The 17,567-nt window shown below is 37.3% G+C and overlaps 1 protein-coding gene across 1 annotated transcript; it reads left to right on the forward strand.

The window, feature by feature from the left end:
- The first annotated feature begins 12,564 nt into the window (after positions 1-12,564).
- LOC128619352 (amphoterin-induced protein 3) lies at positions 12,565-15,451 on the forward strand. Its single transcript, XM_053643497.1, has one exon. It carries the CDS (start codon positions 13,197-13,199, stop codon positions 14,589-14,591), a length of 1,395 nt encoding a protein of 464 aa, XP_053499472.1. The 5' UTR covers positions 12,565-13,196; the 3' UTR covers positions 14,592-15,451.
- The last annotated feature ends 2,116 nt before the right edge of the window (positions 15,452-17,567 follow it).

Consider the following 17,567-nt stretch of genomic DNA (forward strand, 5'->3'; position numbering starts at 1 on the left):
CATGAATAAGCATGAAAAACATTGTTTAAACTCTTTCCAATAAAGATCTGTAAAGCTTAACTAGATTTTACAAAATTATCTTTAAAATACAGACTCCTGAAAAAGGGACATTTCTGTTTTTTGCTGAGTGTATATCATGATGCACATATAAGCAATATCGCACAAGCAGGAGTGAGTTTATCCTGAATATCGCACAGAGTTTGAATGTTCTCCCCTTGCTTTAGGAGTTTCCTCCCCCAGTCCAAAGACATGCGTTGTAGGGTGGGTGAATATGTGTGTGATTGTGCCCTGTGATGGGTTGGCACCCATCCAGGGTGTTCCCTGCCTTCTGCCCTGAGTTCCCTGGTATAGGCTCCAGGCTCCCCCGTGACCCTGTGTAGGATAAGCAGATCCTAAAGATGCCAACCTCACTTTATAGCACAGAGGCTAGCTAGCCCACATTCATTTGTACATTTCTGGTAAAGGTGCTTCTGGTGAAATTGGTGTCCCTTCTTAATTTTCACATTCAAGTGACAATCTTACACATTTTAAGCCAAAAATTATATTCACGAAAAGTATCATTTGCCCTGTCTGCTGATGTTACTAACACTACTGTAGTAACTGTGAAACTAGGAAGTGGAATTTTACAGAGTGATACACACAGTGAATCTTCCCAGTGCGGTTATAGGAAATATACTCTTGGACTGCCACTTGATCAATCAAATTGATTGATTGGGCGGCTGTGGCTGATTGGGTGGCTGTGGCTCAGGTGGTAGAGCGGGTTGTCCACTAATTGTAGGGTTGGCGGTTCGATTCCCGACCCACATGACTCCACATGCCTAAGTGTCCTTGGGCAAGACACTGAACCCCAAGTTGCTCCTGATGGCAAGTTAGTGCCTTGCATGGCAGCTCTGCTACCATTGGTGTGTGAATGGGTGAATGAGACACAGTGTAAAGCGCCTTGGATAAAAGCGCTATATAAGTGCGCCATTTACCAAATTAGTGGACTGGAACTAATTGTTGTATAAGATACTGTATGTTGGAGAAATGTCTTCAAGTATTGTGATTTGATATTTTTGCCATATAGGCCATCTCTACTCAATAGTATCTTTCAGCGACTTCTTCTTGTTGGGTTGGTAATGTTTAAAAATGTATGGAATTTTCACATAGGAAAGTCAGTGTAGTGCCCCTTCAAAACTCAATCTTAGTTGCATATTTGAATTTTAATGAGGACTTTTGACACTACATTTACATATTTTGTACCTTGATAAACATTTTTTTTTCTTACAGTGTGACTGATACCTTTACAGTTTATTTAAGTAACCAGCTTAATAGATTTTTAATCATTTTTTGTTATATGTTTTCACAATAATGTATGAATAAAAGTTTAACAGATTTCACTCACTGCTTAATAACAATTATAATGTGAACAGTTATGTACTCTGGACTGAAGAATTGCTGTTAAGTCAAGTGTAAATTCTTGCCTCTTTCCCATGCACACATTTGGGGATGAATTTAATTATAAAGTTGTATCTCTGTCCTGAGCTGTGCAATCCCATAATTGTAGTAACAATTTTTGAACCTAGTTCGCATGAAAAGATTTGTTGGACTAACAGGGCTAGCTGCCAGATGTCTCACCTTCTGTTCTCACTCAGCACATGTGCTCCACACTTATGAAATGAAAGACTAATGAAACTGGTAATTGCCGAATTAAATGCTCATTTTCGTCTTGCTGAGAAAAGATGAATTTGGCTAGTGTACCTCAAATCTCTTGCAGTCACTTTCTATTTCTGCTGCTACTTGGATGCTACCATGTATATCCCAAAGGTTAGAAGCTACAGTACATACACTATATGGCCAAAAGTTTGTGGACACCTGACCATCACAACCATATGTGATCGTTGAACATCCCATTCCAGATTTAGTCTCCCTATTGCTGTTATATTAACCCCCACTCTTCTGGGAAGGCTTTTCACAAGATTTTGGAGCATGGCTGTGGGGATTTTTTCTCATTCAGCCACAAGAACATTTAGTGAGATCAGGCACTGATGTCAAATGAGGTGGTCTGGCGCACAGTTGGTGTTCCAGTTCATTCCAAAGGTGTTCAGAGGGGTTGATGTCAGGGCTGTCTGCAGGCCACTCGAGTTCTTCCATACCAACCTTGGAAAACCATGTCCTCATGGACCTCGGTTTGTGCACAGGCACATTATCATGCTGGAACATGTTTGGGCCTCTTAGTTCCAGTGAAGGCAATTGTAATGCTACACTATACAAAGACATTCTATACAACTGTGTGCTTCTAACTTTGTGGTTACAGTTTGGGGAAGAGCCACATATGGGTGTGTTGGTCAGGTGTCCACAAATTAGTGGCCATATTATGTATGTAACATCATTCATTTGTAATCATGTGAAAAGGGAGAAGATTTGGTGTTTAAAATGTTTCAAACCTTTTTCAACTTTTAAAATATTATAGCCTTCAGGAGGAATTTTTCTGTGAAGCACATGTCAAATGATTTTTATTCCAAAATGCAGGTGGAGGCAACATTAACTTTGGTAAATTAGCTCGCTAGTAGCATGTTCAAGGTAGGAAGAATCATGTCACACTTTAAAACAAGACATCTTTTCTAAAATCAACACTTGAATGTAATGTGAGGTAAAATATTTTCCTATATTCATACCCATGGTAATTGAATCACTCAGACATAAGCCTAAGGCTTCATAAGACTGTACTGGACAAGATGAAAATTTAGAGGGGAAAAAAACAACATAAAATGTTTTAGGAAGTATCAAGAACTGCCAGAGCATCTTCAGTGCACCTTGGCATCGATTCACATCAAAGCCATCCAAAATAAATGATGAACATCATTTATCCAGTAGATACATTTTCCCTTAGTTCCTGTTTTGATGATGGTGGTGGAATATACTGTGTAAGAAATCATTACAAAATCCCCACAACTGTTCAACTGGGTTGAGGACTAGTCAGACCATATGATATATCTTATCATTTTCATCCTCATCAAAACATTCTGTAAGCCCTCATACCTTGTGGATGGGAGCACTGTCATCATGGAAGAGACCACTCCTATCAGGATAGAAATGTTTAATCATATTCATAGGATAAAGGTGATCAGACAGAAAAACTTTGTATTGATTTGCCATGAGTCTTCTCTGTAAGGGGACAAGTGGATCCAAACCATGGCAGCAAAATTTCCCCACAGCAAAACTATCCACCAGTTATTTATTTAACTTCATTCTTCATTGAACTACAGTTACCTGACACACACACATTATATATATATATATATATATATATATATATATATATATATATATATATATATATATATATATATATATATATATATATATATATATACACACACACACCCACACACACACACCCACACATCTCTGACCTATTGGCACCATATATAAAGATAAAAACTGTGGTCTAATTATAGAGCTTAATTCATTCATTCATTCATTTATTCTTTCCTCATCAGCAATAATGTTAACTTGGTCAGGGTCGTGGTGCCTTAGAAAAACGTTTCTCTAATTAACATTGGAATGACAAGGTGACAGCTCCAGGGTAGTTTTATTATGAGTCTGGTTTACTGCCTGTACAAAAAAAGTCCATAGAGACCAATTCTGGTTTTAAGATGATTCAGATATATATTGACATCAATGATCTCCAAGCAGTATTTTAATGCAGAAGTACCACAGAGACTAAGACACATCAAGATTAATTGGCTCGCTGTACCTACAACGCTGCATGCACTTGGTCAATCCATTTAAGTAATTTGTTCGCTGTAACAAAAAGAACATATTACCAAGAGAGTGCACATTTTTTGTGCCATCAAAACATTCCTGGAAGGATCAAGACTTTACTTCCCAATTACTTGTAACCACACTCAATTCAGTTGTGCTTTGATACCTATATTCACAAGTTTATACAATATCAAGCAATGAGAACAACTTAGTGAAATAATCAGATTTGCAGACATGCTAATGAGGGTAAGAAGAATGGCAATCACTATTCTTGGAAATTGAGCATGAACATAAACCTTCTTATTTGTCCTCAAGTCACTAAGCAGAAACAGAAGCACAACACATTTCTCTATGCTGTAAGCAAGACTGCCGAAACTCCAACTGCAAGCTAATTATGCCACAGTACCTCATTTAGGCTGTAATGACAAAGCTCAAATTGCTCCAGCAGGCCATCATCAGAAAAAGGAAAAGGAATTCAACATAGCTGAATGAAACTTAGAGACTGACTGAAACAGAGAGAGAGAGAGAGAGAGAGAGAGAGAGAGAGAGTTTTACAAGCAGTTTATTAAAAACAGTTATTTAAAAAAATAAAACACTACATAATTTTAACTACCTTAATTCACGTATAAAAAAACAACTCATCATTAAGTACAGAACACATACCAGCATCACAACACCATTCAATCTTAAAAACATTGATTGCATTCATCAGTTTGTAATAATTGAAATCATCAAGAATTCTTCATTTGAACATATTCTTAAAAACTGCTACAATGTGCTGTTCATTTCTCTGTTCTATTTAATTTCTTCTGGTAATCTAAATGACAAGTTTGGCTTGACCAACAATAAAGTTAATTGATTGACACTTACATTTCTTTAGTCCATTATATTTAAAACCCAGTAGAAAACATTGCTTTGAAAAAAAAAAAAAAAAAAAAAAAATCCCTAATAATGAAAAAGTCTAGGAGATCAAAGAGTGGAGAAAGTCTGTCACAATTTATAAAACAATGGAATATTGTTTCTCTCTTTGAACAGAAAGGACAATTATCATTTATAATGGGATTAATTTTTTGTCACAAAGCGTTAGCAGCTATGGCACCATGCAAAATTCTCCACTGAAGATCACCTGCCCTTTTAGTCAATGGTGGTTTGTACTCTCCATTCTGGTTTAATTTCCTCTACCACTCCCGTTTTGTCTCTCCACACCACATCAGCTCTGTCTTTTAACGTATGTTTAATTATCTTCACAATGCATCTGTATAGCACCTTTCCTTTAACTGTACAAAAATCAACATTCAATTTTATTCAAACACAACAGCAGACTATTGTAAATGGAATTTTCAAGATCAGGTATAATTGTGATGTCTGGGAAAAAGTCATTAGCATCAGGGGAAATATGACCCATACTGTATCTCCCGAGTAGAGCTTTTTCTGTGGAGTTTAAAATCCCATCCAGTTTGTCTAGACATTTTCTAGCAAATCTCACTGATCTATCCCCAGATGTGCAGCTACAGTTTCTGCTTTTTTTTAGTCCAGGTCCTGCTTTGTCGACAATATCTTCCAATTGTAGCAATTTCTTTGACACAAGTCCGTTAGCCCTGGAATGCCATCTCCTGACACATCAAAGTGACCCCCAAAAACCACAGGCTCCTCAAGTAACCAAAAAAGAGATGTAGCCTACTCTGTCCACTGACGTTTAAAAAGTCTCCACACTTTAAAATGACTTTTATAAAAAGAGGGTAATCCAGTAAAATCCAGAAAATTATGATCCATTAAGAACAGCAGCAGCATGGAGTCCCAATCCATATATATATACACACACACACACCCACACACACACACCCACACATCTCTGACCTATTGGCACCATATATAAAGATAAAAACTGTGGTCTAATTATAGAGCTTAATTCATTCATTCATTCATTTATTCTTTCCTCATCAGCAATAATGTTAACTTGGTCAGGGTCGTGGTGCCTTAGAAAAACGTTTCTCTAATTAACATTGGAATGACAAGGTGACAGCTCCAGGGTAGTTTTATTATGAGTCTGGTTTACTGCCTGTACAAAAAAAGTCCATAGAGACCAATTCTGGTTTTAAGATGATTCAGATATATATTGACATCAATGATCTCCAAGCAGTATTTTAATGCAGAAGTACCACAGAGACTAAGACACATCAAGATTAATTGGCTCGCTGTACCTACAACGCTGCATGCACTTGGTCAATCCATTTAAGTAATTTGTTCGCTGTAACAAAAAGAACATATTACCAAGAGAGTGCACATTTTTTGTGCCATCAAAACATTCCTGGAAGGATCAAGACTTTACTTCCCAATTACTTGTAACCACACTCAATTCAGTTGTGCTTTGATACCTATATTCACAAGTTTATACAATATCAAGCAATGAGAACAACTTAGTGAAATAATCAGATTTGCAGACATGCTAATGAGGGTAAGAAGAATGGCAATCACTATTCTTGGAAATTGAGCATGAACATAAACCTTCTTATTTGTCCTCAAGTCACTAAGCAGAAACAGAAGCACAACACATTTCTCTATGCTGTAAGCAAGACTGCCGAAACTCCAACTGCAAGCTAATTATGCCACAGTACCTCATTTAGGCTGTAATGACAAAGCTCAAATTGCTCCAGCAGGCCATCATCAGAAAAAGGAAAAGGAATTCAACATAGCTGAATGAAACTTAGAGACTGACTGAAACAGAGAGAGAGAGAGAGAGAGAGAGAGAGAGAGAGAGAGAGAGAGAGAGAGAGAGAGTTTTACAAGCAGTTTATTAAAAACAGTTATTTAAAAAAATAAAACACTACATAATTTTAACTACCTTAATTCACGTATAAAAAAACAACTCATCATTAAGTACAGAACACATACCAGCATCACAACACCATTCAATCTTAAAAACATTGATTGCATTCATCAGTTTGTAATAATTGAAATCATCAAGAATTCTTCATTTGAACATATTCTTAAAAACTGCTACAATGTGCTGTTCATTTCTCTGTTCTATTTAATTTCTTCTGGTAATCTAAATGACAAGTTTGGCTTGACCAACAATAAAGTTAATTGATTGACACTTACATTTCTTTAGTCCATTATATTTAAAACCCAGTAGAAAACATTGCTTTGAAAAAAAAAAAAAAAAAAAAAATCCCTAATAATGAAAAAGTCTAGGAGATCAAAGAGTGGAGAAAGTCTGTCACAATTTATAAAACAATGGAATATTGTTTCTCTCTTTGAACAGAAAGGACAATTATCATTTATAATGGGATTAATTTTTTGTCACAAAGCGTTAGCAGCTATGGCACCATGCAAAATTCTCCACTGAAGATCACCTGCCCTTTTAGTCAATGGTGGTTTGTACTCTCCATTCTGGTTTAATTTCCTCTACCACTCCCGTTTTGTCTCTCCACACCACATCAGCTCTGTCTTTTAACGTATGTTTAATTATCTTCACAATGCATCTGTATAGCACCTTTCCTTTAACTGTACAAAAATCAACATTCAATTTTATTCAAACACAACAGTAGACTATTGTAAATGGAATTTTCAAGATCAGGTATAATTGTGATGTCTGGGAAAAAGTCATTAGCATCAGGGGAAATATGACCCATACTGTATCTCCCGAGTAGAGCTTTTTCTGTGGAGTTTAAAATCCCATCCAGTTTGTCTAGACATTTTCTAGCAAATCTCACTGATCTATCCCCAGATGTGCAGCTACAGTTTCTGCTTTTTTTTAGTCCAGGTCCTGCTTTGTCGACAATATCTTCCAATTGTAGCAATTTCTTTGACACAAGTCCGTTAGCCCTGGAATGCCATCTCCTGACACATCAAAGTGACCCCCAAAAACCACAGGCTCCTCAAGTAACCAAAAAAGAGATGTAGCCTACTCTGTCCACTGACGTTTAAAAAGTCTCCACACTTTAAAATGACTTTTATAAAAAGAGGGTAATCCAGTAAAATCCAGAAAATTATGATCCATTAAGAACAGCAGCAGCATGGAGTCCCAATCCGTTCACCCCACTTAAAATGCTTTGTGCTAGTGGCTTCCACACTAGACTATGAGTACTCTGAATGAACTATAGATGATAAATTGCTCCTCTGCTGACAAGATTAACCAAACCTTGACCCCCTTCATCTCTTGGCAGGAAAAGAACAATTTGAGGGGTCCAGTGCAAATTGGCCCAGAAAAAATGAACCCACTCTCCTTGAAGCTTTGGTAAAAGTCCAACAGGCGGCTCTAGACAGGCAAGTTTATGCCATAGAGAGGATCCCACCAGATTATTGATTATAAGTGTACAACCTTTATAAGACGGTTGGGGAAGTAGCCATTTCCACTTTTGTAAATGTCCTTTGATTTTTTTCAATCATATAATCAGTATTACCTAAAAAAAAAAAAAAAAAAAAAAATTCCAAGGTATTTTAATCCACCTTTCTTCCAGATTAAACCTCCAGGTAAATTTGTTCCTTTCACCTATTAAAAGGGCCTCACTTTTTTCCCCAGTTGACAAAATTTAATTCCATGATGCTGAGTTAGACTATCACAACTCCTAACACCTTGAGAACTATCTTTAACAAAAAAAAACTACTCTTTTCCAGCAAGTAACACACAAAAAAATCATAAAAAAAAACACACAAAAAAGCTAGAAAGAAAACATACTCAGACTCACCACATGCTCCACTCACTCAATAAACGCTCGCACATGCGCAATGAGAGAGTGAGATGGAGAGAGAGAGGGAGAGAGTGAGAGAGAGAAAGATGATGTAATGAAAACACTGCAAGGAAACACTGTTGTATTGTATTGCGAAAAATACAATTATGTTGGAGTACAAGGTGAACTATATGTCTCAGGTGAAACACATTACATTTTATATTATTTCTGTCATAGGTCATTTCTACTGCCATACAGATAGAGGTGGAAACATTGAAAAGAATACAGAACTGGTTTTGGGCCTCAATTTCTATCTAAGAAATGTTTTTGGAATGCATGGTTTATGGCAGGGGTTCCCAAACACTTTGCAGCCAGGAACCCTTTACTATAGATTTATTTCCAATATTTAAATTAGAGATGCACCGATGTATCGGCCGATAACCGGTATCGGCCGATTAAGGCAATTTCCACGCTATCTGCCGTTGGCTGTTAGTTTAAAAACATCCGATGATCAAGGCCGATTATATCCTGGCAATCAACAGAGGGTGGATAAACACATCAATTTCATGCTGTGTGTAAAAAAGATGTCTCTTGTGTGGAATGATGACAAAACTGCAGTTTGTAAGCTCTGTAATCTCTGCACCGCTAAAGTTTTACACCGGACGCTGCAGCAGTGAAGCGGGAGTTTCAGCGTGGAAAATTAAAATTAAAGCGCCAGTACACCGCTGAAAGATTTAAATGAAGATGAGTTGAAAAAAGGATTTATTGCACAGAAAAAATATATTTGGAGTGGAGTATAGCTCATATCTATATAGTTCATATCTATATAGTTCATAATTTTCATTTTTAAAACGTTTAAATATATATTACCAGTTTGATGTTCACTGATGAAGTAGAAATGCTTTTGTTTGTGGTGAGTGAATGTGAGACTAACAGGAGGTTTTTTAGAATTCAGTCAATTAATTCTGTTAATATGAATTAATAACATTCAATAAGTTAAGAAATCTTACTTTAATCTTCAGAATTTAGTTCATGTGTTAATGTTAATTAGAGCAATGTGTTTTCTGTTTATGAGACCAGTTACTGTGAAACGACTTGTTGAAATGGAGATAATAAAGTTTTTATATGCATTTCTTTCAGAATTGTGGAATTAATTACTATTAATTTAAAAGAAGGCATAAAAGGCAGAACTATCAGTATCGGCTGATATCACTCTGAATAATCAGATATCGGTATCGGCTGAGAAATTTAGTATCGGCGCATCTCTAATTTAAATGTACATAATAATATTCTGTCTAGCCATAGACACAGTTTTAGACAACTGTAAAGGTGTCAGAATCTCTCCAGCAAAATATTCTCAACAAAAAAAACACTCTCAGAGTCCCAGTGTTTTGATGCCAAAAAGGAGGACTTTATTAACAAGGTAACAAAGTTAAGTTAGTCCATGGAATAACTACCAGACTCAATTTCTGAACGCTCTTTTATACAGTTTCAAAACACTTATCTCTTCAGGTGGGGCTCTCCATGAATTTTTCTAAACCATAACACATTGTCTCTTACTCTTTTTTAATGGTTATGCAAGAGTAGCCAGTTTGTTTAAATATATAATCACAATTGTTTATATTTAAGTCTCAACAACAATAACAGTAATAGTAGATTAACATGTTCTTTTATTAACACACATGAGTACTTTTTCATAGCTTATAAATTGATTACACATAATTGGATTATATTTTGATTAATGAAAAGATTCCATATCAACTGTCTTGAAGGTTCTTGTAAACAATCCTTCTCACTGTAAAATGTTGAATTTTCAAGTTGTTTGGAGATGGCCTTATAACCCTTCCCAGATTGGTGAGTAGCAGCAATTGCTTCTCTGAGGTCATGGCTGATGTCTTTTCTTCTTGGCCTTATGTAGAAACACACTTGAGTGCTCCAGAACACCAAATTGCCAAAAGTTTAGCCTTTATAGAGATAGTCACACTTCCTGATCTTTAACTAATCTTGTTAGTTTAGTAACATTAGTAACACCTGGCTGCTAATTACTCTCTTAATGACTATGGAAGTAGGAAGTGTGTACTTATATTTCCCCAGCTGGTTTCTGAATGTTGGTTTAAAACCATGAGAAATAATTCTATGTTAATTCTCATTTAAATAGAGCAACTCTGGAAACTAAAACATGCTACAGTTTTGTTTTTGTTTTTTTTTGTTTTTTTGGGGGGGGGGGGGCAGTGTAATCTAACAATTAATGGGTTCATTAAGCATAATATAATTCACATATAATTACATCATGGTCCTTGATGACTTTCTTTTATTCTTAGCATCGCTTTTGGATGAACTATTCATTAAGACATTTGTGGCAACTGCAAGAGTGATGAACCGATCAACCACTCATTAAATTCTCAACTGATCCCTGAATGGTCCATTAAAGCCTTTTATTTTTTATTCTTTAGTATTCTTCTAGTATTATCCACCATTAAACTATTATTTTATTCAAAGACATCTATCTTTATAAATCTTTTCTCCCTTTCCATCCAAAGGCATGAATGCATTCTGTAAAAGGTTAAAGGTTGCATGATTCGAATTCATTTTATTTTGATTTAGTCAAGATTTACCATCTATGATGATTTAGTCAAGATCACCATCTATGATCAAACATTTCACTATACAACAAGTTCATCCTATCACCATCTATGATTTCAGTAACAACTCTATTATTCTCTTTCATGTTAATAGTGACACATTGATTTCTTTCTCCAACATATGGTCATCATTAGTGACGTGTACATGCTCTGCCCGAAACCATCTGCTCTCACCAAACAGTGATGACCACTAGATGGCAGACGTCACTAAATAAAGTCTTCATATCAACCACCAATAAATAACTAGGTTTAAAAAATATGTAACTGCAATACAGATAAAGATGTTCAGGCATTTTATGTAAACCATGTATACATGCACATGTTCTTAAAGGACTACTCCAACCCTTTTCAACCTAATTTCCATCTATTGCATCTGTATTGTATGTACAATTACTGCAGGCAGGAATTTTGACACGTTTCCTTGTACTGTTTACTGACTGCCTCAACAAATGCCCTTTATTTAGACTTTCATTATTTCAGGGTTTTACAGGAATGAATTATTTCCTTCCTGTTCCACAAATGTCCCAAAAACTTGATTCCTTTGATTTAAAAAAAAAAGTAATAATAAAAAATTGCCAGGGTAAACATCTCTTGCACTTTAATTCTGTCTAAATCAATTAAATTATCCTGATAGGTGTGTCAGATTACAATTTGACTTTGACTTTTCAAACTGTCCTGCCGAATAGCAACCACAATTAATTAATGAACATTTATTAGTGTATTACATCCAAAAGTGAAATAAACAATGAATTGCAAAAAGATACAAAGAGACAAAGATATATAGGGGCATATGCAAAAGTCAGTTGAGGCTTTATACATGTATCTGTCATTATAATAACTCATTCTTTGTAAAATCTTAAACATATACAACGATGGCACGATGGTGCAGCAAGAAGCATTGCCGCCTCACTGCTTCAGGGTCAACACAAAATCACCACAAATATCACAAACAATATCATATGTAATTTTATTGGAGGTGGAGACACATATTCTGTTCTAATATTTGTTTTGCCCCACCCAACCACCTCATCAACCTTCCAACCAGTTCTTATGCTTCTGGCCACCTTTAAAAAATGGCTATCATAATCAAAACCAGCATTGCAATTTAATTTCCCTGTTTATTACTTTACAAATGTTGTGACCTCTGAACGACCACTGAATGCAAAATCTAATTCAGATTAAATTTTTTAAAAATTTTGTACCAATAGCCACCTACCAGTGCAAGTCTCAAAAATAATATTCAGAGCATCTCTGGTTCTCTGGAGGTGTTATGCTGTGCCAGTGGCGCATGATAAAATTCAATCAATGCAATACTGATGTGCTGTGACAGCAATAAGAACCTCAGGCTAGCATGACCGACACTCCAAACATCTGCCAACTACTCAGGAACAGGAGGAAATGGGTGGGAGTTGATGCTAAAAATTCAGTGTATGTTATACAGACACATTTCTCCTCATCATGTACCAAAGCTGTCAGGATAGTTTAGGGGGGGGGGGGGGAACAAAGATGATCTATGAAACCTCAGGAAACAGTTCTTCAGGAGAAAGAAGCAGTGAGGGAAAGGGTGAAAGTGTGTAGACTGTAAGTGAAATGGATGTGAAGATATAAAGAGGAACAATGCCAGAAGGGATTAAAGCAAATACACACACACACACACAGAGGGGGAGAGAGAGAGAGAGAGAAAGAGAGAGAGAGAGAGAGAGATTATTTGGATTCAGCAGGAGGGAGACAAAGCTGGGTTCAGAGATTAGTACATGTTTTACTGCTCTGTATATTAATTTAGAAGATGGATATGTGTCTCATATGGAACACAAGCTGAAGAGGACTACTCTGTGGACAGTGACTGATTTGGATCAGAATAATCTTTAACTCTTTTTTTTTTTTTTTTTTAAATATTAATAAGAAATGAACAGTGGAGCAACCAAAACGTGACTGTATGAACCTCACTTTGACTGTATTTTGTGAGTACTGCTAAGTATATATTATTCTGGTCTAAAAGTGCATATTACATATTGTATTATGCATATTGGGATTGCCATTTGGAAATATCGCAATCTGGGACATACATAGATTAAAAAAAATTTTGTTCATCCAAGATTCTAGATTCTCTATTGTATTATTGGTCCGTGGAAGCATAATGACCTCTACAGCTTGGTTAGTTCTGACTGCTTTCTGGTTCCACTTGTCTGACGCTAACTGCCCTCCAGGGTGCCTGTGTACCTCGGACATTGTAAACTGTGGTTCTGTGGGTATGGAGAGATTTCCTTCTATATTACCCCCCACCACTTCCATCCTGGACCTCAGCCATAATAGGCTCAAATGGCTGGCACCAGGCACCTTCCATGGACTGGCCAGACTGAATTTTTTGTGCATGTCTCATAACCAAATCTCTCTGCTCAGCCCCGCAGCCTTCCACAACACCAGCACTCTACACCACCTTGACCTCTCATCCAACAGACTGCAGAAGGTGGGGAGACACCCTTTCCAAGACCTGCTGGGGTTGGAAGAATTACTACTCTACAACAACCGCATCACCCATGTGGAGAACAATGCTCTGATGGGACTGAGCAACCTCAAGAAGGTTTACCTGAGCCTCAACCAGATTACAGACTTCCCCTTTTTCTCCTTCCGTAATCACAGCCATCCTAAGCTGGTCACTCTGGACCTCTCCTCTAACCGCATATCACGACTACCTCTGGACGATATTGTTCTGTTGCCTGTGACTGTACAGAGAGGCTTGTTCATCCATAATAACAGCTTGGTATGCGACTGTTCCACATATCGCATCTTTTGGCACTGGGAGAAGGAGGGTTATGAAGCTGTGAGAGATTTTAAGGACGAATATTCATGCCGGATGTTTGGAGAACCACTCATTTCCATCAACTTCCTCAACAGCCCTTGCATTTTTGAAAACTGTACTATTGAAAAGACGATTTCTTTAATCTCCCCCAAGGCTGACATGATAGTCTATGAGGGGGATCAGGTCAGACTAGATTGTACTGGTACACTCAGTAATGTGGTTCTCTCTTACTCTTGGGTTATTCCTCACCAACACAACATAACTTATTTGATTCAGAATGGTACTCTGCGGCTGAACAAAGATGGTAGTCTGGAGATCCTATCTGTCCAGCTGAGGGACTCTGGAATCTACCGCTGCCTAACTGTGGACACGGTCAGGATGATTAACGAAACCCGTGAGGTGAACCTAACTGTAGATCCTCAGCGTTTGCGAACAGAGCCTTTCAGCACAGGATACACCACCCTGCTGAGTTGCACCATCACTCTCTCGCTCATACTCGTGTATCTTTATTTAACCCCTTGTCGCTGTGGCTGCTGCAGAGCCCCACCAACCTCACCAACAATCTCTAACTTTGGGGAGGACCGCCAGTCTCTGGCATTCATCTTTGGGGTTTCACCAACTGCAAGCCAGAAGCTGATGGATAAATCCAACCCTGATAAGCATTTGGTGTTCCTTGAGCCGCTCGTGGAAGAAACAAATGGGCACCTTACAACAGATTTGAAAGCTGACTAAAAGAATGTGAGGATCATATGCAGCACATAGCTATAAGCACAGCATTTTTCAGGTTTTGTGTATGTTCTTGGAAAGGTCTGATAATCTTACAATTAGGTATGCAAATGTTGGAAAACTAAAATGTTTTTTGTTTTAGACTGCATTTCTATATCCCTATAAAACAGTTCAGAATGAGCTCTGATAAACAGCTATGACTGTTGAATGTGTCTATGAATGCAGAAAAGGACACTTTAAATATGATTACTTTCTGTTATTCCTCTAGTTTATTCCCTGGTATGAATTTCCATTACAAACATACATGTTTATATGAAAGTGTCAAACTGTGTGAAGCAGAGGGATATATATTGCTTAAGGTTTTGATGAAATAGTCTTTGACTGGCACATGGCAGTGTAGGAGTGGCAAACAAAATAACCACCAGGGATAATCCTCTTAATCGTATGCTTTGAACATTTTGGCACCAATATAGTATGATTGTATGGAATCACACCAGCACAGGTCCCTAATTGGGGACAGGCATGGGATGATGTGTTGTTATCTTGTCATTTAATGGTGAATCAGACGAGAACCTTAAAGCAAAACTCTTCATAACCATGCTTGTGAACAAATCAGACAAGCACATGAAAATGAATCTAAAACCCATCTTGTCTCATATGAACTAAATTTTCCGATGATCTAATGTACTCAGATATCATTTAATACCTTAAATGAATCTTTAAAAGATTCTGAAGTTCAGTAACTATGTATTCTAGAGAGCCTGCTCAGACTCTTCTGCCTATTTTTCCAATAAACTGGAGGATAAAGATCAGCCAATTGCACTGACACAACCGTGCTGACTGATCTTTGCAATAACATAGCCAACTGCTGTTTTATAATGTGAATATGCTATAGCATGGGATTAAATTATTCCTGTCTCTCCTACACCACAAGTGACAATATGCACAAAACACAAACTGAAAGAGAAGCCTACACACACACACACACACACATCATCAATAAAGATAAAGCACTTTAGATTCTCTGTTAAAGTCCGATTAGTCATGTCTCATTTATTCCTATAGCTTTAGTCATGCCCCTTGACAACATTGTTTGAGTACCTTTGTTATTAGAGTTTGTAGGTTTGATTTAATTAGTTTTGTTTAGGTCAGTCAAGTGTTTAGCATCATTTGCTGCTGGCTTATGTTGTGATTTGTCACCATGGAATCAATGTCTTTGAAGCTCATATTTGGCAAGCATGCAGAGACAAAGCTGTACTTAGTTACATAACAGTCTTGCTCATAGACCCCTTCCCACACACACACTTCATGCATTGCATTGCAGGGATGAACGGATTATCTGAGCAGAGACACGAACAGGTCAGGATTTATCGGATTACTCCCAGGATAAAGTGGGTGTTTGACCATTTTCACGTTTTGCTTTATGCTCTTTCTATTCTCTCAAATGTCACAAAATGAAAGTGCAGATAAAAGTGAGCTGGGCATCTACTCGTATGTAAATCATGCAAATACAGGTGAGAAGTTTCATAGTAGCAAAAGCCGGTTTTACACTGTGAGCTTTCAGCATTCTTTCACAATTAACCGTTGCTACATTGTATAATACAAATAAAACCTTGGCCAAATTCTGTAACCAACCGTGAGATAGTGTTTTCCATTTCAGATTATGCAATGAAGATACTATTGAAATATACTTGCAATTAAAGAAAAACTATTACCTTCTGCTTAGTGTTAATTCTACATCTAGAGAAAACATTTAAAATTCTGCATACATGGATTTTTGAACTATTAGTAACTGAATAAAAGAGGACATTGAAAGGCATTTTCTCTGCTGTCACGATTCAACAAACCGCTCTTCTTTAAAATTCCACATTTTGCTTAAGTATTGCTATTGGCAGTACTGTATGTGTAGTTGTTCCATGAGTTGCATGTCATCCTATGTTGCTCTTCTATTGGTTGCATTTGTCTCAATTTGCATACACCCTTACAAAAACATCCTGCAGGGAATGTAGTTCTTGTGAAAGGATTTTTAAAGTGTCATGCAGGAATTGTGCAGGTATTACAAAGTCCCATAGGTTTCAGTCCAGATGTACCTAAAATATTCTGCCAGGAGTGTAGTATGTCCTGTAGTAATTCTTAAAACCTGCACAAATAATTAAAAGTTCATGAAAGAGTCCCGCAAGCCATTGCATGGCTTTAAGCAGTTATTTAGCATACATGATTACTTACTGTGTCCACACTGAGAAATACAGCCTAATGCAATATAGTAGAAAAGATCTGATATGATGTACAGTACTATATTTGTTGAACAAATGTATTTGCTGAACAAATGTCTCATCGTGCACAACTAATAAGAATTTGTCTGCTGTACCTCTTCTGTCTCTGTCTCAAAATGTTAGACCTTACTTTTAATGTGCAGTAAATTAAAGTGAAAAATACACACATCTCAAACGATACTGCTTGATCTAATGTGCATGCTTGATGTCATTTAACTTAAGTACAAAACAGATATTTGAATTGAACAAATCCCTCCACATCCCTCCAAAACACATCCCCTAGTAGTGTGCCTTCTGAGGCCCTCTGGAGGCTGCACGCCCTTCAATTCATATGCCAAGGTTATAGCTTCCACAAGCCAATGAGAAAGGCATTGCTTAGAAATGAAGAGCTGACCACTCCCTCCTGAAAAGGGAGGGCACTCGTCTTGAAGGGCACGCACAGAACACAGAGGATTCAACCTCTGATCCTCCGCAGGAGGTGGGTGAAAAACGGAAAACTCAATCACCTCACAGGTGAATGCTGGGAAGCATTTAGGCATAAAGGCAGGGTAGGGCCTAAGAACAACCTTATCTCCACTGAGAGAGAATTTAGTGCACGAGGAATGAACAGTGTGCGCATGTAAATCACTGACATGTTTGGCTGAAGCCAGGACCAGGGACAGGGTCTTCAAGGACAGAAGTTTAGGGGAAATGTCTCCCAGGGGCTCAA

This window comes from Ictalurus furcatus, chromosome 15, assembly GCF_023375685.1.
Source record: "Ictalurus furcatus strain D&B chromosome 15, Billie_1.0, whole genome shotgun sequence".
In the NCBI taxonomy this organism is placed as follows: Eukaryota; Metazoa; Chordata; class Actinopteri; order Siluriformes; family Ictaluridae; genus Ictalurus; species Ictalurus furcatus.